The 27,547-nt window shown below is 47.6% G+C and overlaps 2 protein-coding genes across 3 annotated transcripts in view; one reads left to right on the top strand and one right to left on the bottom strand.

Annotated features, from left to right (window-relative positions):
• KLHL26 (kelch like family member 26) overlaps positions 1–16,193 on the bottom strand; it is a 33,361-nt gene extending 17,168 nt beyond the window's left edge. For both annotated transcript variants that reach the window (XM_049877473.1, XM_049877474.1), the window contains exon 1: positions 16,095–16,193. In XM_049877473.1, coding sequence (XP_049733430.1) covers positions 16,095–16,150 — 56 coding nt within the window. In that variant the 5' untranslated portion in view covers positions 16,151–16,193. The remainder of the gene's footprint in view (positions 1–16,094) is intronic.
• The window catches only part of FKBP8 (FKBP prolyl isomerase 8), a 281,109-nt gene that overhangs the window by 193,911 nt on the left and 59,651 nt on the right, over positions 1–27,547 (top strand). The gene's annotated exons all lie outside the window — the stretch shown is intronic.

The raw sequence follows: 27,547 nt of genomic DNA, 5'->3' as shown, positions 1-27,547 counted from the left end.
TGGTCCAACAGCCTGCAAGCCCCAGAGAACAGGAGACTATTCCTGTCCCACCGTCCATCCTCTTTCATCCCTCCATCCATCTCCCAACCATCCTCCATCCATTCTCCCTTCTAACCCTATCCACTCTCATCCATCTACCATCTCCCAACCTCTCACCATTCGCTCACCCAACCCCCATCCAACCCACCATCCATCCATCCATCCATCCACCCACCCGCCCATCCATCCACCCGCCCATCCATCCATCCATCCATCCATCCATCCATCCATCCATCCATCCATCCATCCACCCACCCACCCACCCACCCACCCATCCATCCATCCATCCATCCATCCATCCATCCATCCATCCATCCATCCATCCATCCATCCATCCACCTATTCCTTCATCCATTCCCCATCCCCCAACCATCCCCATTCATCCTCCCTTCCATCCCTAACAATCTTTCCATCCATCTACCCATCCCCCCTTACATCTCTTCAGCCATCTATCATCCAACTACCTCCTTAACCTTCCATCCCACCTGCAATACTGACCAAACATGTGCCTGCCTGTGTTCTAGGTGTACGAGACAGCACAAAACATATATACTCTCCACTTACATGGAACTTACACAAGTAAATACAACAAATAATTTTAGGAGGTGATCAGCGTGGTCAAGAATATACCACAACCCTGGGTGAACCCCCGAAACTATTGCCCTGAGATAATCTTTAAACCTTAAACCAAAAATATCCCCTGGAGTCTTAAAACCAAACAATAATTTAGCTTAACTAGTAAAAAATGTCTGCCTTAAGCATTGTGCTCTTTTAAGAACTATCTATATGGGGTCAAATTCACAAAAGCAACTCGAAGGATTACACAGGAATTTTAGGGGGCAGTGAGTTTATGTTAACAGGGGAGGAACAACACAGAAAAAGATGAGAATGGCTGCACAACTCGAATAATGTCATCCATGTCAGTGAAGTGTGCATGGAGAAATTGTTGAACTGGTGTATGTTTGCTGTGTATGTTCTCAACAAAATACATAAAATTTTTTTTTAATTAAAAAAGAATGTATTACAATCACATGACCCAGCAATTCCACTCCTAGGTATATACCGATAGGGACTGAAAGCAGGGATGCAAGCAGAAACCTGACGTTCATAGCAGCGTTATTCACAAGAGCCAAAAGGTGGAAACAGCCCAAGTGTCCATCAACAGATGAATGGACAAGTACAAAGTGGTCCATCCACACAATAGAATATTACTCAGCCACATACAGAACTGATGCACGTGGGTGAACCTCAAAAACGTGCTCAGTGAAAGAAGTCAGGCACTAAAGGCCACATATTGTATGATTCCGTTGATACAAAATGTCCAGAACAGACAAATTCATAGAGACAGAAGGCAGATTGGTCGTTTGAGGGGTTGGGAAGGAGTAACTAGGGTTTCTCTGGGAGGAAGAAAAAGTTCTGGAACTAAATAGAGGTGGTGGTTGCACAACACTGTAAATGCGCTGAATGCCGCTGAATTGTTCACTTTAAAACGGTTAATTTTGTGTCATGTAAATTTGACCTAAAAAAAAAAGAATACACAACACGGTGACAGATGTGTTCTGGGGGCTACTTGAGCTGGGGCAGCCCAGGCAGGCGGCTCTGAGAGGACATGGCCTTGGAGTCTAAGAGATGAGGACGAACGTACCCGTAGGTCAGGGTGAGCAGAGGGGTGTCTTGTACCAGCCCTGGCTGGCTCATTTGGCCTAAATGAAGACATGAACAAACGAATGATGCTACAAAGACCTCTACATTTCAAAAGGACCCTTGGGAAAAGAACCTAATACAATTTCCCTCAAAACCTGCTCCTCTTCTGCTTGCTCCATCTTGTCACATTAGGGGCTCTCGACCTTCTCCTCACACTAGTGCAGAAGGAATAGGACACCCCGCGGGTACTCTAGACAACTGGGATTTTCCACTGGGGTAGGAATGTGATGATTAATGTTATGTGTCAACTTGGCTAAGTTATGATTATCAGTAGTTTGGCAGACGCTGGACTGGTAACCACCTTCCATGATGTGATCTGATGTGATTAGTCAAAGAGTTGAAAGGAGAGTTTCTTTATGGGTGTGGCCTGCCTCCAGAATATAAATGGATGTTCTGGCAAAGCTTTTTCTCTCAGCCCTCCACTCTTCTTGTCACCTGACCTGTCAATCTTGGGACATAAGCCTGCAGAAGTCTCTGGCCTGCAACCTGACCAGCAATTTTGGATTTGCCAGCCCCATAATCCTGTGAGCCAACAGAGGTCTCTAGCCTACCCCCGACCCACAGATTTGGGACTTGCCAGCCCCCACAACTGCATGAGCCATTTCCTTAAAGTAAACATCCATCTCTTCCCCCCTCCCTCCCCATATATACACCAAAAAACCAAACCCATTGCAATCGACTTGATTTTCACTCATAGAGACCCTATAAGACAAAGTAGAATGGTCCCATAGGGTTTCCAAGGAGCAGCTGATGGATTTGAATTGCCAGCCTTTTGGTTAACAGCCAAGCTCTTAACCACTGTGCCACCAGGGCTCCTACACATACCCACATATATGTATTAATATACATATATACATACACGTACACACATATATACACATATGTCAGAGCCCTGGTGGTGCAATGGTTAAACGCCTGGCTGCTAACTGAAAGGTTGGCGGTTCAAACCCACCCAGCAGCTCCATGGGAGTAAAGGCCTGGTGATCAGCTCCCATAAAGACTGTTGTTGTTTTTAAGTGCTATTATGGATTGAATTGTGTCCCCCAAAAATACATGTTGTAAATCATAACCTCTATGCCTGTGGTTATAACCTCATTTTGAAATGGGTTGTCTTTGGTATGTTAATGAGGCAGGATTAGAGTATGCTGTGTCTTGAGTCAATCTCTTTTTAGATATAAAACAGACTAAACAAGCAAGTGAAAGAAGCAGAGATGGGGTAAAATAGATGCCAAGACACATGCAGATCTCCAAAGAACCAAGCAGCAGAAGCTGAAGAGATAAGTACCTTCCTCCAGAGCCTACAGAGAGAGAAAGCTTTCCCCTAGAGCTGGTGCTCTAAATTCAGACTTCTAGCTTCCTAAATCGTGAGAAAATAGATTTCTGTTTGTTAAAGTCATTCACTTCTGGTATTTCTGTTACAGCAGCACTAGATAACTAAGAATTTGGTACCAGAAGAGTGGGATGCTGCTCTAACAGACACCAAAAATGTGGAAGCAGTTTTGGAATTAGGTAATGGGTTGAGGCCAGAAGAGTTTTAAGGTGCCTAATAGGAAAAGCCTAGATTGCCTTGAAGAGACTGTTGGTAGAACTATGGGCATCAAGGGCAATTCTGGTGAAGGCTCAGAAGGAAGTGAGGAGAGTTACAAAGAAAGTCTCTGTCATCTTAGAGAATACATATAGCACCAGCAACAGAATGCTGCTGGAAATGTAGACATTAAATGTGCTTCTGGTGAGGCTTTAAAGGAAAATGATGAATACGTGATTGGACAATGGAGGAAGGGTGATACTTTTTAAGCAGTGGCAAAGAACTTGTCTGAATTATGTTCAGATGTTTGGTGGAAGATGGAACTTGTGATGATCTTGAATTTCTGGCTGATAAGATTTCTAAGTAAGATCTTAAAGGGGACATGTGGTTTCTCCTTGCTGCTTATAGTAAAATGTGAGAGGAAAGAGATGGACTTAAATATGAACTGCGCGAAATGAAAAAAAAAAAAAAAAAACTTAAAGATTTGGAAAATTCTGTTGTACAAACTAAGGACAAATGTCCTAGGGTTTTCACCAAGGATGTGGCTACGAAACTTTTATTAAACAGATTAAGCCTGTGACTGATGGATCTAACCAATTACCACAGCAGAAAATCCATCAGCTTAGACTAAAGGGGACAGAGAAAGAGTGGAGAGAATGCTGTCTCTTCTTGGAGTTCTACACGCAGGAAAGGGACAAAGAAGCTACATCTGTCGTCCTGCAAGAAAAGAAAAGAACCATCCATGGAAAGTAGGGCCTTCTTGGTTTCAAAGGGTGGGGCCATAACCTCCTGGATCTCAAACGGTAGGGCCACAGCCTCCTAGGTTTCAAAGAGTCAAATCTTCACCAACTTGGTTCCAGAGTGTGGGGCTGCCATTAAGGTATCCTGGGGGATGGGACCACAGCCCAAAGCTGAGGTGGCAGGCTTCCATGTCCCAAGGGCAGAAGAACAGGGGCTGCCAGGATCAAGGGGGTGGGGCCTCCACTCAGATGGACTAGGAGAATGGGGCCAGCCAAGCCAAGGAAGCAGAGTTGCCATCCTGGTGCACCTGGACGGCAGAGCTGAAGCCCAGGGCTGAGGGGCCTCCACCCAGAATCCAAAGGGCATGGCCAAAACCCAGATTCTGGTGGGGCCGTTGCCAGATGGTCTCAGAGTACAGAGGATTATTTTCAAGATCTGAGACCTAATGTAATTTGTTCTGCTGGGATTTGGGCTTTCTTGGCGCCTATCACTCCTTTTTCCCTCCAATTTCGCCTATTCGTAATGGAAATATATACCTTGTTGCAATGTAATGGATTGCTTTTATATGGCCTTCTTGCCAGGGTCTTGTAACTCCCATCCAAGTAACGGGGTGGGACTATGCAAATAAGGTAATTGGGGCCCACCAAGGGAATTGGACAGCTTGCTAATAATGCAAATAAAGCTAATGATACCCGTGTGGGGGTGGGACCATGCAAATAAGGTCTATAGAACCCTAACAAAGGGATTGGTCAGTTTTGCCATCCTGGTAGGCTTAAAATGAGCCATCCCAGAGGCAAGAGGAGAGGATCTCACCACCACTAAGAAAGAAGAGCTAGGAGTGGAGCACGTCTTTTGGGCCTGAGATCCCTGCATTGAGAAGCTTCTGGAGCCAGGAGACCTAAAGAGAGAGAGCTGTAACACAGAAAATGGTGAGAAATAGCAGCAGAGAAACAGCAGCAGCAGAATCAGGAGATGACCCAGCCCACAGAGCAAGAAAGCTGAGTGCCTTCAGGCCAAGGCTTACTGGCAGAGTGAGGTGCCTGTAGGCACTTATTGGGAGAGCTAAAAGAGTTTTTTAACACCCAAGCAGGGCAGAGGCCAAGGGGCCAGAGAGGGGTGGCCTGTAGGCATGGCTGGAAAGAGGCTGTCCCAATGGAAGAACTGTATCCTGAGTGTTCCTGAACCTGAATTGTATCCTGTTACTTCCCTAATAAACTCCTTAACTGTGAGTATGGTCTTTGAGTTCTGTGTGGCCACTGCAACAATTTACCAAAGTCAGCAGAAAAGGAGAGAGGGCCATGGAGTGCGGGTTGGTGTCAGAATTGGTAAAGATGGTGGAGACAGGAGGTATGACTGATCTCCACCTCATAGGAATCTGCCTTGGGCTGTTGATCTTGATTCTCCTTCCCATTTGTGAAATTAGAGAAGGTCAGACGCCACCCCGACATCATTTGTACATGTGTGCCTATTTCACCACTGTATTTTGGAAGCAAATAACCTATATTCTCTAGGCTCTCAGAGGAAAAGAAATTTTGCCCAAGGATGGAATATGCCTAAGGTCTCACCTATATTTCATTTAGATGATTCAGAAGATGAGATTTTGAACTTGAAGTTGATTTTTGACTTTTGGGAAGATGTGATAGGGTGAATGTGTTTTATATGTCGCAAGGACATGAATTTTGGGGGGTCAAAGGGTGGAATGTTATGGACTGAATTGTGTCCCCCAAAAATATGTGTTGTAAATCCAAAAGGTCTGCAGTTCAAATCCGCCAGGCACCCCTTGGAAACTCTACAGGGCAGTTCTACTCTGACCTATAGGGTCGCTATGAGTCGGAATGGACTCAAAGGCAGTGGGTTTTTGTAAATCCTAACCTCTATCCCTATGGTTATAATCCCATCTGGAAATGGGTTGTCTTTGTTATGTTAATGGACGGGATTAATGTAGAGTGTGTCTTGAGTCACTCTCTTTTGAGATACAAAAAGATTAAACAAGCAAATGAAAAGAAAAGATGTGGGGTAAGAGAGACGTTAAGCCACGTGAGGATTACTCAGGAGCAGAAGCTCAAAGAGACAAGGACCTTCCTCTAGGGCTGACAGAGAAAGAAATCCTTCTCCTAGAACCACCACACTGAATTTGGACTTCTGGCCTCCTAACCTGTGAGAAAATAAATTTGTTTGTTAAAGCCATCCATTTTGTGGTATTTGTTATAGCAACACTAGAAAACCATCAAGTTGGTTCCAAATCATAGTGACCCCTATGTATAACAGAACAAAACATTCCCCAGTCCTGTGCCATTCCCACAATAGTAGGTATGTTTGAGCCCATTATAGCCACTGTGTCAATCCATCTCATTGAGGGTCTTCCTCTTTTTTTGCTCACCCTCTACTTTACCAAGCATGATGTCTTCTCCAGGGATTGGTCCCTCCTGTTAATGTGTCCAAAGTAAGAGAGTCAAAGTCTCGCTATCCTTTCTTCTAAGGAGCATTCTCCCCCACATGTCTGTCAGTTTCTCATACTATGGGGGCTTGCATGTTGCTGTGATGCTGGAAGCTATGCCACCAGTATGCAGATACCAGCAGGGTCACCCATGGCAGAGAGGTTTCAGCCAAATGTGGAAATTATCAAACAATATCATTAATATCCAATGCAAGCAAAATTTTGCTGAAGATCATTCAAAAGCAGCTGCAGCAGTACATAGACAGGGAACTGCCAGAAATTCAAGCCTGATTCAGAAGAAGATGTGGAACAAAGGATATCATCGCTGATGTCAGATGGATCTTGGCTGAAAGCAGAGAATACCAGAAGGATGTTTACTTGTGTTTTATTGACTATGCAAAGGCATCGACTGTGTGAATCACAGCTAATTATGGATAACATTTCGAAGAATGGGAATTCCAGAACACTTAATTGTGCTCATGAGGAACCTGTACACAGATCAAGAGGCAGTTGTTCAGACAGAACAAGGGGATACTGAGTGGTTTAAAGTCAGGAAAGGTGTGCGTCAGGGTTGTAGCCTTTCCCATACCTACTCAATCTGTATGCTGAGCAAATAATCCAAGAAGGTGGACTATACGAAGAAGAATTGAGGCATCAGGATTGGAGGAAGACTCATTGACAACCTATGTTATGTAGTAGATGACACAACCTTGCTTGCTGAAAGTAAAGAGGACTTGAAGCACTTACTGATGAAGATCAAAGACCACAGCCTTCAGTACAGGTTACGCCTCAACATAAAGAAAACAAAAATCCTCACAACTAGACCAATAAGCCACATCATGATAAACGGAGAAAAGACTGAAGTTGTCAAAGATTTCATTTTACTTGGATCCACAATCAACACCCATGGAAGCAGCAGTCAAGAAGTCCAAAGGCGCACTGCATTGGGCAAATCTGCTGCAAAGGACCTCTTTGAAGTGTTGAAAAGCAAAGATGTCACCTTGAAGACTAAGGTGCACCTGACCCAAGCCATGGTATTTTCAATCACATCACATGCATGTGAAAGCTGGACAATGAATAAGGAAGACCGAAGAAGAATTGACACCTTTGAATTGTGGTGTTGGTGAAAAATATTGACTATACCACGGGCTGCCAAAAGAATAAACAAATCTGTCTTGGAAGAAGTACAACTAGAACGCTCTTTAGAAGCAAGGATGGAGAGACTGTGTCTTACATACTTTGGACATTGTTATCAGGAGGGATTAGTCCCTAGAGGAGGACATCATGCTTGGTAAAGTACAAGGTCAGCAGAAAAGAGGAAGACCCTCAATGAGACGGATTGACGCAGTGGCTGCAACAGTGGGCTCAAGCACAACAACGATTGTGAGGATGGCGCAGGACCAGGCAGTGTTTTGTTCTGTGGTACATAGTGTCGCTATGAGTCAGAACTGACTTGACGGCACCTAACAACAACAAGAATGAGAAGGAGCATCCTCACTGTACTTCTTCCAAGACAGACTGTTTGTTCTTCTGGCCGTCCATGCTATTCAGTATTCTTTGTCAACACCATAATTCAAATGCAAGAATTCTTCTTTGGTCTTTCTTTTTCATCGCCCAGCTTTCGCATATATATGAGGCAACTGAAAATACCATGTGTGTCATGGATTGAATTGTGTCCCCCAAAGATATGTGTTAACTTTGTTAGGCCATGATTGCCAGTGTTGTGTGGTTGTCCTTCATTTTGTGATTGATGTGATTTTTCCTTGTGTTGTAAATCCTATATGAAATTAACGAGGTGGACTAGGCAGCAGTTACGTTAAGAGGCAGGACTCAATCTACAAGATTGAATTGTGTCTTGAGCCAATCTCTTTTGAGATATAAAAGAGAGAAGTGAGCAGGGAGACAGGGGACCTCATACCGCCAAGAAAACAGTGCCGGGAGGAGAGTGCATCCTTTGGGCCTGGGGTTCCTGCACGGAGAAACTCCGAGTCCAAGGGAAAATTGATGAGAAGGACCTTCCTCCAGAGCCAACAGAGATAGAAAGCCTTGCCCTGGAGCTGACACCCTAAATTTGGACTTCTAGCCTACTTTACTGTGAGGAAATAAATTTCTTTTTGTTAAAGCCATCCACTTGTGGTATTTCTGTTATAGCAGCACTAGATAACTAAGACATATGGCTTGGGTCTGGCACACCTTAGTCATCAAGGTGACACCTTTGCTTTTTAACAAAAAAGATTAAAGATGTTAACAAACAAACAAAAAAAAAAGATGAATGACTATAGCCTAGGAAACCCTAAAGGGGCAGTTCTACTCTGTCATATAGGGTCACTATTAGTTGGAATTGACTCGATGGCACACAACAACAACATGCTTACATATATATATATATATATACATATATATGTCCCACTGGCTCTGTTTCTCTAGAGAACCTTGACTAAGACGGGAAGGAAGGGAGTAGATGCATGTTCTGCAGGATAGGAGAAGATAGTTTTCAAGAAAGCAATTCCACTTAGGCATATATTTCTTAGATGTGATACCCTAAAAGCCAAACCTCAATAAATTGGACCTTATCAAGATTATTAACTTTTGCTTTGCGTAAGATACCATTAAGAAAATGAAAAGACAAGCCACAGCCTGGGAGAAAAAATCTGCAAATCATCTATCTGATATAAGACTTGTACCCAGACTAAAGAATTCTCAAAACTCAACAATAAGAAGATAATCCAATTAAGAAATGGGCAAAAGATTTGAAAAGACACTTCACCAAAGATATGAATGGCCAATAAGCCCCTGAAAAAATGTCTAGCATCATTAGTTATTGGGGAAATGCAAGTTAAAACTGCAGTAAGATACCAGCACATATTAGTGGAGATATTGGTTGTTCAGTGGTAGAATTCTCTCCTATGTGGAAGACTTGGGTTCTAGTCCCAGCCAACGCATCTCATGCGCAGCCACCACCCCTCTGTCAGTGGAGGCTTGCATGTTGCTATAATGTTGAACAGGTTTCATTGGAGCTTCCAGACTCAGACAGACTAGGAAGCAAGGCTTGGTGATCAACTTCTGGAAATCAGTCAGTGAAAACCCTATGGAAGACTGCAGTCCAAGCTGCAACTAATCATGGGGATGGTGCAGGCCCAGGCAGCATTTTGTTCCATTGTGCATGAGGTTTCCACGAGTCAGGGTCAGTTATCGTCAACTCTGACTCATGGCAACCCCATGTGTGTCAGAGTAGAACTGTGCTCCATAAGATTTTAATGGCTGATTTTTCAGAAGTAGATCACTAGGCCTTTCTTCCAAGGTACCTCTGGGTAGACTTGAACCTGCAACCTTACAGTTAGCAGCTGAGTGTGTTCACCGTTACACCACCCAATAATCTCATTCCTAGTTATTTACCCAAGAGAAATGAAAGCAGATGTCCACACAAAGAGATCCATGTGAATGTTCATAGTCACTTTATTTGTAATGACCAAAAATTAAAACAACCCAATGTCTATCAATAGCGAATAGATGAACCAACCATGTCCATCCACACCATGGAGTACCACTCAGCAACAAAATGAAACAAGCTTCTGATACTTGTAACTTCAAAATACTTTTTATGCTAGCACAATGCACATGGATCGTTCTCTAGAACTGACCGTATTTTAGGACATAAAGTAAATTTCAAAAAATTTAGAAAGATTGAAATCATACAAAGCGTCTCCTCTGGCCATAATAGAATGAAGCTAGAAATCAATAACAAGAAGAATAACAAAAAATAAATTCATGGAAACTAAATACCACGCTACTAAAAAACCATTGGGTCATAGAAGAAAGCAAAAGTGACATTAAAAAAAAATTAATTAGAATTAAACGAAAATGAAAACACAACGTAACAAAATCCTTGGGATGCGGTGAAAGCAGCGCTCGGAGTGAAATTCAAAGATATTTTTATAGTAATACTAAGACATTAATTGCTTTTTTTACTGTGTTGACATTTGCACTGATGGTACAAAACCACTGATGAATAAATCTTAGTTTGTGTCTTAACCTGAATCAAGGTAAAGGCACCGAACTGTTCAACTGTAGTTGTCACAGTTTAAAAAAAAAATTTTTTAAATGCTGGTTTCACTTATGAATGTAGTTGATGAAGAGATAAATATTATTAGTTGTTTTAAATATTGACTCTGGGAATACGTATCTTTTTACTATGCTATGTGACAAAATGGGAGGTACACTTAATGTGCTTTGCTGCATATCCAAGTATGATAATGTAATTGCAGAAAAGCACTTGTGTGACTGAGTTGTGAGCTGACCTAGCCACTTTTTTCAAAGGCCATTTTTGTTTGAAAGAATGACTGACAGAAAGCCTACTGCTATTCAAACTTAGCATTCAGCAGACATTTTCTCAAATGAATAAAATGTCTGTCACTTCCAAAAAACTAGTGGCAGAGATAAGAACTACTTTAGGTGAAGCGTAAGACAACACACAATACAGGAGAGGTCAGCACAAATGGACTAAACCAAAAGCAAAGAAGTTTCCTGAATAAACTGAATGCTTCGAAGACCAGCATAGCAGGGGCGAGGGTTTGGGGACCATGGTTTCAGAGGACATCTAATTCAATTGGCATAATAAAATCTACTAAGAAAACATTCTGCATCCCACTTTGGAGAGTGGCATCTAGGGTCTTAAACACTAGCAAGCAGCCATCTAAGATGCATCAATTGGTCTCAACCTACCTGGAGCAAAGGAGAACAAAGAACACCAAGGACACAAGGTAATTACGAGCCCAAGAGACGGAAAGGGCCACATAAACCAGAGACTACATCAGCCTGAGACCAGAAGAACTAGATGGTGCCCGGCTACAACTGATGACTGCCCTGACAGCGAGTATAACAGAGAAACCCTGAGGAAGCAGGAGACCAGTGGGATGCAGACCTCAAATTCTCATAAAAAGACCAGACTTAATGGTCTGACTGAGACTAGAAGGACCCTGGTGGTCATGGCCCCGAGACCTTCTGTTAGCCCAAGGCAGGAACCATTCCCAAAGCCAACTCTTCAGACAGGGATTGGACTGGACAATGGGATAGAAAAAGATTCTCGTGAAGAATGAGCTTCTTGGATCAAGTAGACACTTGAGAGACTATGTTGGCATCTCCTATTTGGAGGGGAGATGAGAGGGCAGAGGGGGTCACAAGCTGGTGGAATGGACACGAAAAGAGAGAGTGGAGGGAAGAAGTGGGCTGTCTCATTAGGGGGAGAGTAATTAGGAGTATATAGTAAGGTGTATATAAATTTTTGTATGAAGACTGACTTGATTTGTGAATTTTCACTTAAAGCACAATAAAAATTAAAAAAAAAAAAAAAGTGGCAGTGTTTATTGCCAGTGACAAAATTCAAGCTTTCAGGCAAAAATTAGGATTATGGAGAACATTTCTGCCACCATGAACTTAACCACTTCTCTTCTGATGAGGTAGGTGGTGATATTAACAAACGTGAATTTTTTCATGTTGTATAATGTCATATGCCAACATCTAGACATTCTCCATAACTTGGTGAACTAGTATTTTCCAAATGACCAATGCATGATGTTACAAAATTATGCATGGCTAAAAATACATTCTAACTACAAAAGAGACCAGTGGATTTTAATGTAATAGTCCACAAAGTTTATTAATATGGTCTGAGTCCTCACTGTAACTAACCTTTAAGAAACTGACATTTGTCAAGTTTTGGTGGAATATCAAAGAAGTATATTCACAATTGTCTAACATGATATGAAAGTCTTCCTTTTCCCCTTAAACCAGAAAATATCCCCTGAAGTCTTCTTGAAACAAAACAATAGTTTAGCTTAACTACTAAAGACTATCTGCCTTGAACATCATGCTCCTTTATGAACTATCTATATGGGATCAAATTGACAAAAGCAACCCGAAAGATTAGAGGAGAACCTTGGGGGCAATGAGTTTATATTAACGGCGGAGGAAAAACTCAAAGGAGGAGGAGGAGGAGAACGGTTGCAGAACTCAAAGAATGTAATTAATGTCACTGAATTGTACATGAAAAAAATTGGCGTGTTTTGCCGTGTATATTCTCAACAACAAAATAAAATAAATTACAAAAAAAAAGCATTACTTATGAACTTCAAAAATATTATTTTAAGGGGAGGAAGCCAGGCACAAAAGACCAACTATTATCTGATTCCATTTCAGTTGAGCCTCATTATTCACGGATTCTTTAGTTGTAAATTTGCCTACTCACTAAAATTTATCTATAACCCCAAAATCAATGTTCGCAGCATTTTCGTGGTCATTTGTAGGCATGCAAAGAGTGGGGAAAAACTTGAGTCACCCAACACGCATACTCTCAGCTGAACCTGAACAGGGCAATGATCTGTGTTATGGATTGAATTGTGTCCCCCAAAAATTCATGTCAACTTGACTAGGTCATGATTCCCAGTATTGTGCGGTTGTTCTCCATTTTGTGACCTGATGCAATTATCTATGTGTTACAAATCCTAGCCTCTACAATGTTAATGAGGCAGGATTAGAGGTAGTTACAGCAATAAGACAGGGCACAATCTACAGGATTAGATTGTATCTTAAGTCAATCTTTTGAAATATAAAAGACAAAAGCAAGCTGAGAGGAGAAGGGCCTCATTACCACCAAGCAAGAAGAGTCCAGGAGTGGAGTGTGTCTTTTGGACCTGGGGTCCCCGCATTGAGAAGCTCCTAGACCAGGGGAAGACTGATGACAAGGACTTTCCCCCAGAGCCAGCAGAGAAAGCCTTCCCCTGGAGCTGGAGCCCTGGATTTGGACTTCTAGCCTCCTAAACTGTGAGAGAATAAATTTCTATTTATTAAAGCCATCCGCTTGTAGTATTTTTGCTATAGCACCACCGGATAATTAAGATACTCTGCCTTCCTGTTTCAGCTCATTTAGTGACTTTTTTTTTTTTTTTTTGTACTTTTGTGCTTTTTATTGGTGATTTTGCTACTTAAAATGGTCCCCAAACATAGTGGTGAAGTACTGTCTAGTGTTCCTAAGTGTAAGAAGGCTTACAGAGAAAATATGTGTGCTAAAAAACGAGCTTTATTCAGCCATGAGTTATAGTGATGTTGGCAGTGAGTTGCATGTAAATAAATCACAATATATATTAAAAGCCATTGTTGTTAGCTGCCATCAAGTTGGCCCCCAACTCATACCAACCCCATGCACAACAGAATCATAATGCTGCCCAATCCTGTGCCATCCCCATCAGTTGCAGACTGGACCATTGTGATCTGTAAGGTTTTCATGGACTGATTTTCAGAAGTCAATCTCCAGGCCTTCCTTCTTAGTCTGTCTTAGTCTGGAAGTTCTGCTGAAACCTGTTCAGCATCATAGCAACACACAACATCCATTGACACACGGGTGGTGGCTGCACATGAGGTACAATGGCTGGGAATGGAACATGGCTCTTCCTCATAGAAGGTGAGAATTCTACCACTGAACCACTACTGCCCCCATATAGTAAATAAGGTGTCTTGTAAACAGAAACACACATAAAAGTTATTCGTTGATTGGTTGACAAAAATGTTGTGACCAGAGGCTCACAAGAACCTACCCCTGTATTTTCCCAGGAGAAATGGTTCAGTGTTCACTAATTCAGCATTCCTGGAGACTTTACAGAACACGACTACTATGGATAATGAGACTTGAACGCATATGAAACTACTAGAAAAGGCGAAACCGTAGAGACTGAAAGCAGGCCATGGTATGCCCGGGGCTGGAGGTGGGAGTGAGATGGACTGCAGATGGGCTTTGGGGAACTTTCTGGAGTTCTGGAAACGTCCTAAAAACCTGAATTTTTTTTAAGTGATACACGTACAACCCCCTAAATATATCAAAACTCAATGAGCTGTCCAGCTAAGATCAGTGAACTGTGTGGTGTGTCAGTAATTACACCTCAACAGAGCTGGTCAGTAAAAGAGTAAAGCACCCTTGCCCAAGTGACTACACCGCAGGGCCCTAGGCAGGGACTTGGTGCTGGCTGTCCCTTCTCACTTGCCCTTTCCTCGCCACCAGGCCAATGCCTCCCAAGATCCTCTGGTCTCTCCCCGCTCCACAGTGCAGTTTGTAGTTGGAAGGCAGGTCCCTCCTCTGGCCACACACCTTCTGGGTTCCCCACACCCACCAGCAGTCCAGAAGAAGCTCCTGCCTCCCTCTGTCCAAGCACCAAAGGCCTCCTGGTACAATTCAGCTTCCCTGGGACAAGCAAGGGTTGTCTTGGCCCAGCTGTGCCCCCATATTTCCATCCGGTCTGCAAAGCCCCACTCACACACCTGGGGCCATCAGAGCCCCCTGGGTCCTCAGTGAGCCAACTGAAGAGCTCCCAGGGACAGACAAATGCCATCACACTCCTCCTTGGTTGGGGTGATTGTGTACAGGAGCACCCCTGTGAGGGAGAGCCCAAATGCCCTCTCAGCCAGTGAGAGGAACAGGCTGTCCTGGAGGCCTGGGTGGGAGTCTGAATCATGCCATCTTTGCCCGTTGGGGAAAGGGAGGAAGGTCATGCTCTCTGAGGCAGGTATTCCTTGCCTCCAAAAACCTAGAAAAATGTCCACGTAAATCCCAACAGCTTTTATGCCAATTCTAGGGGTTCACGGACCCCTTCCCAGAACATGGCCAAAGCGAAAGGAGTCTCCCTCTGACCAAAAAGGGTGAATGTTGCCCCTTTGATCTGACTGGAAAATCTTGCTTCAATCCCTTTAGCTTGAAGGGGAAGGGGGTGGACCCCACTGGGATGGGAGGAGGGGCCACAAGAAACGACCCTCTAGGTGTTTTCTTTAGACCTTCAGGACTCCATATCATCCTCAGGCTCCCCGAGACCACCCCAGCCCCTCAGGATCTCTGAGACCATAGGGCCCTCTCATCATCACTATTTGGTTCCCTTTCCCTCAGTACCCACTCAGCTCCCCCCTCAGGCTCCCTTGTACACTTCCTGCCCATCGGGATCTCCTGAGGTTCTCCTCAAACCCCTCAGGACCCCCAGGTCCCCCCAGATATCTCGTGCCCATCAGGACCTCCTGAGGTTCTCCCCAGGCCCCTCAAGACCCCTGGGGCCCTCAGACACCCCCTCTTGGGTTCCCCCAGGTCTCTTAGGCACCTGTCAGGCTTTATTTTAGCACTCCCCACCCCCCCTCCACAGTCCTCACCTCTCCCAGGTCCCCTTAGCTCCCAGGACTACCTTTCGCTTTCTCAGGGTCCCTCAGCACCCTCCAGGAACCTCCAGGGCTTCAGTCCCTCCAAGTACCCCGAAGTGGCCTCCTCAGGCCCCCCACAAATCCTCAACACTTTGAAGACTCTTCAAGGCCTCCTCAGGCCCCTCAGCCCCACCCCCACCGCCAGACCCCTTGGCACCTCCAGGCTCTTTTATGGACCCAGGCTCCCACAGGCCCCTAGGCTGCCTACAGACGCCTCAGAGGCCCTGATGCCCCTAGGCCCCTTCGGCCCCCGTGTCAGGACCCCTCGACCCCCCTAGTATCCACAGCCCCCTAAGCCCGCAGTCCCACGGAAGAGACACTTGAGCCGGCCCAGGCCGCTCCACAGCCCCTCAGGACCCTCCACAGGTGTCCCCGGGCCCCAGGGCAGGTGCAGGCCGACTCTGCGGGCCGGTGTCTCACCTGCTTGGGCGCTCGGGGCCCGGGCCCGCGCCGCCACTGCCGCCAGACTCCGCCATCTTCCCGCCGCTGCCGCCACCGCCGCGCGTTTAAGTGACAGGAACGGCGCGCGCCCGCAAGGTAGACGCGAAAGCGGCGGGAGGGGGCGGGGTCAGGGCTACAAAGGGGCGGGGCCTGTCATGCCGTGGCCTGGGCGGATCAGCCGGGGGGCGGTGTCCGGGAAGGAACGAGGATTGGGGCGGGGCCGGGGCTGCGGAGGGGCGGGGTCCCGGGGAGGGGCGAGGATTGGGGTGGGGCTGGGTCTACGGATGGGAGAAGGGCCTGGACTGTGGGGGGGCGGGGGTCAGAGGATAAGCGAGGACTGGGGAGGGTCGAGGGGGTAAGTAGTGAAGGCGAGGGGCGGGACGCCCGGTCTGAAACCGGGGGAGATAGGATGAGGGGTAGAGGTTGAGGAGGGGCGAAGCTAGGATAGGGCTGGGAGGAGAAGGGGGCTGGGGTGGGGGCGGGCATATCTGGGAACTGGGAGGGGAGGGCGGACTAAAAGGAGAGGAAGGAAGAGGGTCTTGGGGAAAGAGGTGAACAGGTTCCTGAGCTCGGCCCAAGATGCTGACCCTCCTTCTGCCGTCACACCCGGAAACTCTTACCCCCCGCTCAAACACCAAATGAAACCTATAGCGATCGCGTGGGTTCCAACTCACAGCGACCCTATAAGACAGAATAGAACTGCCTCATAGGGTTTCCAAGACTGTGCATCTTTACGGAATCAGCCACATCTCCCACAGAGATGCTGGTGTGTTCTAACCGCTGACTTTTCTGTTAGCAGCGGTGCTCTTAACCGCTGTGTCACCCGGGCTCCTCTTTTTCTCACAGACCAGAGAATCTCATCTTTACTTACCACGCCTCTTGCTGGAGGCTCACTCCCTCCCCAAGGCCTCTTTCAGACACCCTGTGCCCAGGCCTTAAACCTCCAACCCCCTCTCAGATTTCAGCCTTCTCCTGACCCCCCAGAGAACCCACCCACAGATCCAGGAACTCCCACCCTCAGGCAAGGAAACCTCCCCCCTCAGACCTGAGAACCTCCACCCTCAGACCTGACAACCCCCACCCTTAGGCTCTGGAACCTCCTGCTTTAGCCACCAATTCTGGTTCTCACATCCCAAACCCCCATCCTCAAACTCTCTCTCCATTCTCTACTTAAATTCCAACTCCCAGTCCCCCAAATTTCTCCTCATGCACACTCCAAACCCACATTTACACCTCCAAAGTCCAATCTATCAGACCCAACCCCCTCAGACACCCCAAACCCCAGCCCCGAAAACACTCCCAACCTTCAGCCAAGCCCACTTCTGAGTCCTTCCTTCCTATCTTCCTTCTTGTGTCTTTCCTTCCCTCCTCCTCCCCTATTTCACTCCTCTGTCCCCATGGAGCCCAGGGTCTTCAAGGGACAGGGCCTGCTCTGGTCATGCATGGTTGCCCTTCACCCCACCCTCCCACCCACTGAAAGTCTAGAATTCCTGCCGTGGAAGGTCTTACCTCTCGGGATCCCATTTATTCTTTTGCCCTCAAAATCAGAAAACCCTCCCTTGGTCAGCCTCAGGCAGGACTCTGGGGTCAAATGGGACTCAAAGTCCTCCATGAGGCCAATGCTGGGAGAAGAGGGTGGGTGTGGGCTGGAGACCCCAGAGAAGGGAGCAAAAGGTGCACTAGGCCCAACTGATCATCTCTAGCAAAGGGATGGGTACACAGTAGGTGCTCAGTCATTGTGTATGTAACATGCTCAGGAGTTGACAGATACCACGTTCCGAGGGGCCCTGCAGATCTTTCCAACACACAGTAAGCACTCAATAAATGCTAAAGGGGTGCATGCAGGAGCAAGCTCTGGGCACACGCCCTGGTCTGTCCACAGTCTGCCCACCACCTCTGAGCCTTTTTGCCTCTTTCCACCTTTCTTCCAGATGACCCACAGGCAGCTATCCAACCCAGTTCCCCAGAGGCATCCAGCTTACACGCCACACACAGATGGCCAAGAATGGCGTCCATATGCACACACGCTTCACAAACAGCCGATTCAACCCACATGTCGGACACACGGACACACAGCAGAGGAGAAACAGGTGGGAGAGGCTTGTTGGGCTCCCGGCTATGTGCACACAGAGCTCCAAGAACACAGCACAGAGCAGTCAGTGCAAAGGCCCTGGAGCATGAGCATGGCTGGAGAAGTGAGTGATCGGGAGAGAGAAGGAGTAGGGGGCAATATGGGCTGCTCTAGGTCATGTATGACTTTGTGGACCACAGCGGAGACTCAGTGTTTCCTCAGTGAGAAATGAGGGGATGTGACCTATGCCAGCTTTAACAGAAGCCCTGGTGGCACAGTGGTTAAAAGCCCGGCTACTAACCAAAAAGTTGGCAGTTCGAATCCACCAGCTGCTGTTTGGAAACACTATGGGGCAGTTCTAATTTCTCTATAGGGTTGCTATGAGTCGGAATCGTGGGCAACGAGTTTTGGCTTTTCCTGAGAGTCAGGGCAATGCCTTGAATTAAGGAGATGTATGTGGCCCAAACTATTTGTGCCCAGCTACTAACAGAAAGGTTGGTGGTTTGTTTTGTTATTGTAAGAAGTCCCTGAGTGATGCAAATGATTTGTGCTGGACAACTAACCAAACAAAAGGTTGGTGGTTCGAGCTCACCCAGCAGCACCATGGAAGAAAAGCCTGGCAATCTGCTTCCATTAAGATTACAGCCAAGAGAACGTAACAGAGAACCCCTGAGGGAGCAGGAGAGCAGTGGGATGCAGACCTCAAATTCTCATAAAAAGACCAGACTTAATGGTCTGACTGAGACTAGAAGGACCCCAGAAGTCATGGTCCCCAGACCTTCTGTTAGCCCAAGACAGGAACCATTCCCAAAGCCAACTCTTCAGACAGGGATTGGAATGGACTATGGGGTAGAAAATGATACTGGTGAGAAGTGACCATCTTGGATCAAGTAGACACATGAGACTATGTGGGCAGCTCCTGTCTGGAGGGGAGATGAGAGGGGAGAGGGGGTCAGAAGCTGGCTGAATGGACACAAAAATAGAGAGTAGAAAGAAGGAGTGTGCTGTCTTATTAGGGGGAGAGCAACTAGGAGTATATAGCAAGGTGTATATAAATTTTTATATGAGAGACTGACTTGATTTGTGAACTTTCACTTAAAGCAACAATAAAAATTAAAAAAAAAAAAGATTACAGCCAAGAGAACCCTGTGGAACACAGTTCTACTCTGGACACACGGCATCGCCGTGAGTCAAAATCTACTTGATGGCAACTGGTTGTTGTCAGCTGCGGTGACGTTAGCCCCTGACTCATGGCAACCCCATGCACGATAGAATGAAATGCTGCCTGGTCCTGCACCATCCCCATGATCAGTAATGCACTGAACCTTTGAGATCCGTAGGGTTCTCATGGGCTGATTTTCAGAAGCTGATCACCAGGCCTTTCTTCCTAGTCTGCCTTAGTCTGGAAGCTGCATTGAAACCTGTTCAGCCTCATAGCAACACACAAGCGTCCACTGACAGACAGGTGATGGCTGTGCATGAGGTGCGCTGGCTGGGAATCAAACTCAGGTCTCCCACATGGAAGGCCAGAATTCTATCACCAAATCACCACTGCCCTACAGGGAGCTGAGTTAGGAGATGAATAATCCAGGCCAGAAATGATCAAAGCTGGTCCCCAGGGTGGTCTTAGCCAGAGGGGGATGGGAGGTGGTCCTCCCTAGGACAAACTTGGCAGGTGGAGCTCCCAGGAGATGCTGGCAGGTGGGGTGTGAGACCACCCCCCTGCCAGGACTCTTGGCTCAACCTCTGGACCAAATCACCAGCTGGCACTGCAATGGGGAGGGACACAGGTGGCACACACAGGTCACTGGCCCCCACTGCACCCCTTGTCCGATACTGCTGACCTGTGGTCTGGCAGACTGCATGGGCCCAGTCGCACCATCTGGCCTGCAGCTGGCATGGCGCTCCCTGAGCTGGGGGCCTCGCCACCTGTTCCCCAGCTCCATGCCAGCTGTGGGGCTCATGGCCCCAGGTGGAGTTCCGAAGGCCTCGTGACAACCCCAGGTGTTACAGAGGAGAAAATCAGGGCCCAAGGTGATGCCTCGCTTTCCTACAGCCTCCACTCCACTAGCGTCCTCCACGGAACAGCCAGGCAGAGGGGGCTGGCTGCTAAGCTTCGGGTACCTTTTTCCTTCACTATAAGGTGGACAGGTCAACACTTAATATATGTTTGCTATCACCTTATCAGAGCCCTGGTGGTGCAATGGTTAGAGTGCTCAGCTGCTAACCAAAAGGTCAGCAGTTCAAACTCAGCAGTCACTCCATTGGACAAAAGACCTGGCGATCCGCTTCCATTAAGATTATAAAAAGAAAAAAAGATTATAGCCTAGGAAAAACTATGGGGCAGTTCCACTCTGTCCTATAAGGTCTTATGAGTTGGAATCAACTTGATGGCACAACAACATCACATTATCAGGAGCCCCTGGGTGGTACAAAAAGTTAAGTACTCAACTGCTAGCCAGAAGCTTTGAACCCACTCACAGGTGCCACGAAAGAAAGGCCTGACAATCTGCTTCCCAAAGGTCACAGCTTCAAAATCCTGTGAAGGAATTCTGCTCTGACACAAGGGGTTGCCAGGAATCAAAGTGGACTCCAAGACAGCTAACAACAACAGCAACAATATCGGGTTATCACTCTTAGTCCCACATCCACTTCTTACAAGCTGTGAGGCTCAAGTGCTCTGCATCTCAGTTACCCCATCCTTAGAATGGCCCTGCCAGACAGAGAAGAGGCCAGGGGGAAATAATGTGCAGTACTCAGGACAGCTCAGCGACAGAAATAGGGAAATAGCTGCCATTGAATCCACTCCAACTCATGACGGCCCCGTGTGCAACAGAACAAAACGTTGCCCCGTCTTGTGTCATCCTCACGATCACTGGTATGTTCCAGGCTATTGTGCCAATCCACCTCACCCAGGGTCTCCTTTGCCCTTGACGGCCCCCTTTTTCACCAAACATGGTGTCCTCCTCCAGCGATTGATCACCCTTGACGATGTGTCCACAGCAAGCAGGTCGAACGATATTCTGTAGTGATCCGTAAGGTTTCCATTGGCTGATTTTTGGAAGTAGATCACCAGGTCTTTCTTCTCAGCCTGTCTTAGTCTGGAAGTTCCACTGAAACCTGTCCACCATGAGTGACCCTGCTATTATCTGAAATACCAGTAGCTTAGCTTCCAGCATCACAATGACAGGCAAGCCACCATAGTACCACAAACTCACGGATGGGGGTAGGTTTGTAAATTACACTTCAATTAAAAAGAAAGACCCTCAGAGAGGTTAAGAGCTTAAGTAACTTGCTCAAGGCTCCCCAGAGCTCATCACCACCTCCCTGGTCATTTTACCTCCTCCCTCCGCTCAATCACACACATTTATTTCTTACCTGCTATGGGCTGGGAAAGGAGCCCTGGTGTGCAATGGTTAAGCGCTCAGCTGCTAACATAAATGTCCATGGTTCAAACCCACCAGTGGCTCTGTGGGAGAAAAGATCTAGTGACCTACTCCCATATAGGGAACCTAGGAAATTCTACGGGGCAGTTCTTCTCTGTCCTTTAGGGTCATTATGAGTCAGAATTGACTGGACTGCATACAACAACATGGGTTGGTGGATGCGAGTGTAAGCCTGTCAGGACAAGATGCCTGCCCTCATGTCCCAGGATATTCTGGAACATTTGTAAATGCTAATGGGGAAGATAAACCTAAGACACACAAACCAATAAATGGCCGAAGTCTTTCCAGACGGTGATAATTGCCAGAAAGGAGATGGGCAGAGAGTGACAGAGTGAGAAGGGGCTGCTTTACCCAGGGAGTCAGGGAGAGCCTCTCTGTGGAGGTGGTGTTCAAGCCTTAGAATAAGCAGGGAACAGAATGTTCCATGATGTTCCAGGGAAAGACTGCTCCAGGATGTTCTGGGGCATTCCAGAACATTGTGGAAGAGTCCGGAATGTTCCAGAGCACTTCAGCTGGAAGTAACATGGTGGGCCCAAGCCCAGCACCAGAAAGAGCTTGGTGGGCTCGAGGGACAGAGAGGAGGTCACATTGTTGGAGGTGAAGTGTGCAAGGCGGGGCCAGGAGGGAGAGTGTCAACAAAGATGTATGGAGAGCCTCCTTGGGGTGTGGGATGCAGCTGTGACTGAGACGGCTAGCGCGTCACATCTGGTAGAGGAACATTTATTAAACCAATCATCACACAAGCAAACAAGCAATAACTTAATTGTCAACATGATAAAGCCTCGAGTTGGAGTTTACTGACTTCAGGGGGAGGAAGTTGAGCTCAGCTGGGGGGTGGAGGGGGGGTGCAGAAAGAGAGAAGGGCATCCCAGACAGAGGGAACAGCCTGTGTGAGAACCCTGAGGAGAGAGCAAGAGGCCAGGAGCTGTGCGAGGGCTGCTGGGGGGCCTGGGGACACAGGACCACTCCCGTCTCTGCCTCACACCCTGGTTTGGGCCTGGCACCCAATAGGGAGCTGAGCAGCCTCTCAGAAGGGGTTGGACATGAGTCTTCCACCTTCCTTCCAAGCACTTTCAGTGTCTGTTGTGTGCCTCGCACATGCTGGGTACCACATACCTCACTCCCTCCCTTCCCTGGTAGATTTCTACCCCTGGGCCCAGAGCTCAGGCCTGTCACCAGGGAACCAGGAGATGTGGTTGCCATGACAACCCTGTGCTACCCGGACACATGGGTGCTCCTGCCTGTTGCCATGACGCCTGCCGCCCACCCTCCATCAAGGCTCTGTGGGACCCAGGAGGAAGGATGGAGAGGGGGCTGCTTCCCAGATATCTTGCAGAGTTCAGGGGACAGACAAGGAAACCGTCTCAAAGAGGAGCAGTGAGTCAGGGATCAGCCACAAGGTCACCTCCCCTGACCGCCACCCCTGAAAGGAGTTGGTGCTCCACAGATGAAGGCAAGGGGCCCTCACCCTCACAGGGTGAGGGGAAGAGATGGGCTATGAACCAATAAACAAGTAAATGAAGGAAAAAGACTCAGCAGGGGATGAGCTGAAACAGCTGATTGGTGGGAGCTGTGGCAGGGACCTGACTGAGGAGGTAACACCAGACAAAGAAATTAATCAGGGGCAGAACCAGACAGTCAACACACTTTAAGGAAGGAACAGTCCAGGCAGAAGGCACAGCCATGCAAAGGCCCGGAGGCAGTAACTGCCTGGAGTCCAGTGTGGCTGGAGGAAAGAGTGAAGGGAGAGGTGTGCAGGAGGGGTCGGGGCCTGGGCCACATGGGCCTCCTGGCTTAGTGAACGAAGCCCTTAAAAGGGCAGGTAACATGATCAGACTTTGTTTTTCTCTGAACAGTTTACATGCGTGCATGCACACACACACACACACACACACACACACTGCCGCTTTTCTACCAGAATACCTGACCGTCTCTCCAGATTCTATTCTTTGAGGAATGCCTCAAAGCCCAACTCAGCTGCCCCCTCCTCTATGCAGTCTCCATTCACCGTCTGGTTGGAAGGGAACCCCTCTCCCACTTCCACATGATCACAATCAATGTGGTTGGTACTCTCACTGCCTGGTGTCTTTCATTCCACGTTTACGAGTTATCCACTCTAGGCCTAGCCCTAGACTGGGCACTAGGGCTTCAACAATTAATTCACTAGTCACACAGTAGTTAAAAAAAAAAAAAAAAGAAACACTGCCCTTAGAGTGTCTCAGTCTTGAAGGAAGGGAGGGAGAGGGATAGATCCTTTAGGACTTTTCAGTTCCAAGAAGCCCAACACAAACTGGCTTACACCAAAAATCAAGGGCCAGGGTGGGCTTCAGGCACAGTGTGATCCAGGATATCAAGCCACAACCTCAAGAAACTCTCTCTCTCCATCTCTCTGGTAGGCTCAGTCATTGTGGTGACAAATGGCCCTCAGCAACCCCAGTGGGCAGGGTATGTCTCTCCCGTAATAAATTCCACATAGTCCAGGGTAGGCTAGGGTCGTGCTACTCAACTTTCCCTGAGCCACATAGGCTGTCAGATCAAACCAGGGCTCTGTTAGGAGAGAGGAAGAGATTGTCAGGTGCAGGGTGCCGGGGAGGATCCTCCCAAGTCCACACACATCCCAAGCTGAAAGAGCGGTGGTCACAAAGCCCAGAATGTTGGGCCATTGGGGTTACTTCCGGGAAAAGTGAGGAAGAAGGAGTCCTCGTAGCTCCAGACCAAAAGGTGGGAGGGAAGCAGCAGGGAGAGGACCGCCAGGTCAGCAAGGAGGGCAAGCAGTGGGAATCCTAGGGCAAGAGGTAGTCATGGGTGGTCTGAGCAGAGTAGGGGCATGGCCAGACCGCATGTGTGGGGTGGACTTGACAAGGTGACACTGAGGCTGGGTGACCCAGGAGGAGGCTGGTCTTGGGGTTTGGGCGGGAGTTAGGGAGGCACCCAAGCAAAAAAAATTCCCAACCACCTGCTCTGTGCCAGGTCCCATGGAAGACCCTCAAGAGCTACCCTTGTGGAGCTTATGAGATTAAGTCAAAGGAGACCAACATTATTAATCAATTATAAGTGTGGTGAGAGCAAGGAAGGTAGGCAGGAAGCAGGACAGGTGTCACAAAGGTCGCCGGGCCAGTTTGAGGGGGCCAAGCTGGGGTGTCTTTGCTGAGAAGGAGCTATTAGAATTGAGAACTTGGGTGTGAGGGGCAGAGCGAGGGTGGGAGGGTGCTGCCAGCAAAGCCAAATGCGAGCGCAAAGGCCCTAGGGTGAGATGGAATCCCATGTGGCAGGGGCACAGTGAGCATAGAGGCAGTGTCTATGGTTGGAGATGTGATTATGGGGGCCTAGATCGTGGGGGGTCTTCTCAGCACATTTCAATGTTTGAGCTTCCTCAAGGCAATGGTAAACCCCAGAAGAGGGAGATCCTTGAGATCGAATTTGCTTTTTACCAACAGCTCCCAGCTGCTGTGTGGACAACCCACTGGAGTTTGGCTGGAGGGATGCAGGGAGTCCTGAGAGGAGGTGGAGCAGTGGTTGGTGGTGGCTACAGGGATAAAGAGCAATGTGTGGGCTGGGACCAAGGGAACAGGTTGGGTGGTGGGATAAGAAGGGGGAGAGAAACGGGAAAGAATCAAGATGGCGGCCCCCAGGTTTCTGAAGCTATGGAGACTAAGGGGCCAGGGAGGGGCAGGAACAGGGCAGAGGACAAAATAGTCAGGCATGCACCAGTTCTGATGAAAAGCCCAGTTCCTCAGTGGCACGTGGCACATCACAAGTATTCCTAGCCACATGGGCAGAGAGAGCATTTCTCCTGGACAGCGCTGGCCTGCCTTTGTTAGTCTTGGCCAGGTCCGTTTCTTGGGTGGGTTTCCTAGGGGCTGCCTAACATCTCCTGTGTTGAACCTTGCTTCTTCTGTATTCCACAAGGCCACTTGGAAGGAAACATTTAGGAGAGTTTTAATAAAGGGACTACTTTCATAGAGATGGGGCAATCAGGGTTCAGTATAAATCTCACCTCCCATGCGGGAGACCCAAGTTTGGTTACTGGCCAGGGCACCTCATGCACAGCCATCACCCATCTGTCAGCGGAAGCTTGCGTGTTACTATGAGGCTGAACAGGTTTCAGCGGAGCTTCCAGACTAAGACAGACTAGGAAGAAATGCCTGGTGATCAGCTTCTGAAAATCAACTCATGGATCTCAACGGTTCAGTCCACAACTAACCATGGGGATGGCACAGGACCGGGCAGGGTTTTGTTCTATTGTGCTTGGGTTCCCATGAGTCAGGGGCCAACTGTATGACAGCTAACAACAGCATTCATAGAACAGAGGTTACCAGGGGCTGCCGGGAGGGGATAGTGGCAAGTTATAGTTTAGGTACAGAGTTTCTGTTTGAGATGATGAAAAAGATCTGGAAGTAGATAGAAGCGGTGGCTGCACAGCGTTGTTAATGTATTTAACACCACTGAATTGTACACTCAAAATGGTTAAAATGATATATTTTAGATTATGTATATTTTACCACAAAACATTAAATGCGGAAAACAGTTGGGCGGTTCCTTGAAAAGTTGAACAGAGAACTACCATATGACCCAGCAATCCCAACCCTAGGTATCTACCCAGAAGATGTGGAAGCAGGAACGTAAACAGAGGCCTGTACGCCACTGTTCATTGCAGCATTTTTCACAGTAGCCAAAAGGTGGACACAACTGAAATGTCCATCAACAGCTCAATGGATTAACACACTGTAGTATATACACACAATGGTACATTATGCAGCTGTAAGGAGAAATGAAGTCCTGACACATGCCACAACATGGGTGGACCTAGAAACCATCGTGATGAGTGAAATAAATCAGTCCTAAAAGGGCAAATACCATATGATCTCACTTACATGAAACAAGCAAATTTATAGAAACCCAGGCTTATTAGTGGATACCAGAGGTGGGAGCGATGGGGAAAGGGAACGTTTTTGTTTAGGGGGGAGTGAGTTTATGTTAACGGTGGTGAAATGATTTGGCAAGGGTAGTGAGTGAGAATGGGTGCATAAGTGGAAGATTCTATTCAATGTCACTGAACTGTACATGTAGAAATTGTTGAGATGGCATGTGTTTTGTGATACATATTTTCACCGTAATAAATAAAAGAAACTCAGATATTAAAAACACATATATTTAAATTAAGAGATGACTTTCAAAGGTGTGGGCCGGTTTGGGTCACCGCGGTCACCCCAGCCAGGCTGGAGATTCAGAGGCAAAGCCACAGCTGTTGGATCAGGGTGTAGAGGAGACGGGGAAAGAAGCACCCCCCTCCCTCCTCCCATCCCCTCCTAGTGGCAGCAGTGGCTGGTCGCAGGTGGGGAGAAGGATGGAGAGGTGGATACCCAACCCTCTTGGCTCCCTCTAACTCACCCCTCCTCCATGACCCACAGGCCTCCATCAGCCTGGAGCCCTCAGAACCCCTGCCCCAGTCACTGTAGGCTGGGACCACCATACCCCTCACCCCAAACTCTCCCCCAGGATATGAGGCCCTCGCCAGCCAGGAACCTCTGGTGGCCAGCAACAGAGACCAACTCTGGTCAACTTCAGCTAAAAGGGGGCTCACTGGAAGGGTCTCAGGGAGCCTGCAGAAGACACAGGAAGGATGGAGACAGGGCACTGCCTGGCACTCCTCCTCCGTGACTCCTTTCCAATGCTGAGTACTGGGGAAGGACAACAGGAGGGACACCAGGCCAGGAAGAAACCCTATCAGCTGTGCTGAGGCACTCAATGGAAGATCCAATGGGACATTGAGGCCCAGTCAGGGGCATGAGACCCTCTTCCAGAGACACCCCTATACTGAAAGTATGACGTTGGGCACCAAAGGCAGTTGGTTCATACCACTTGTGCCAGCGTGCAGTTCCAGAGGCTTCACCCATCTCAGAGAGAGCCCAACT

This window comes from Elephas maximus, chromosome 3, assembly GCF_024166365.1.
Source record: "Elephas maximus indicus isolate mEleMax1 chromosome 3, mEleMax1 primary haplotype, whole genome shotgun sequence".
Taxonomy (NCBI): domain Eukaryota; kingdom Metazoa; phylum Chordata; class Mammalia; order Proboscidea; family Elephantidae; genus Elephas; species Elephas maximus.
This window is presented reverse-complemented; position numbering and strand designations above follow the sequence as displayed.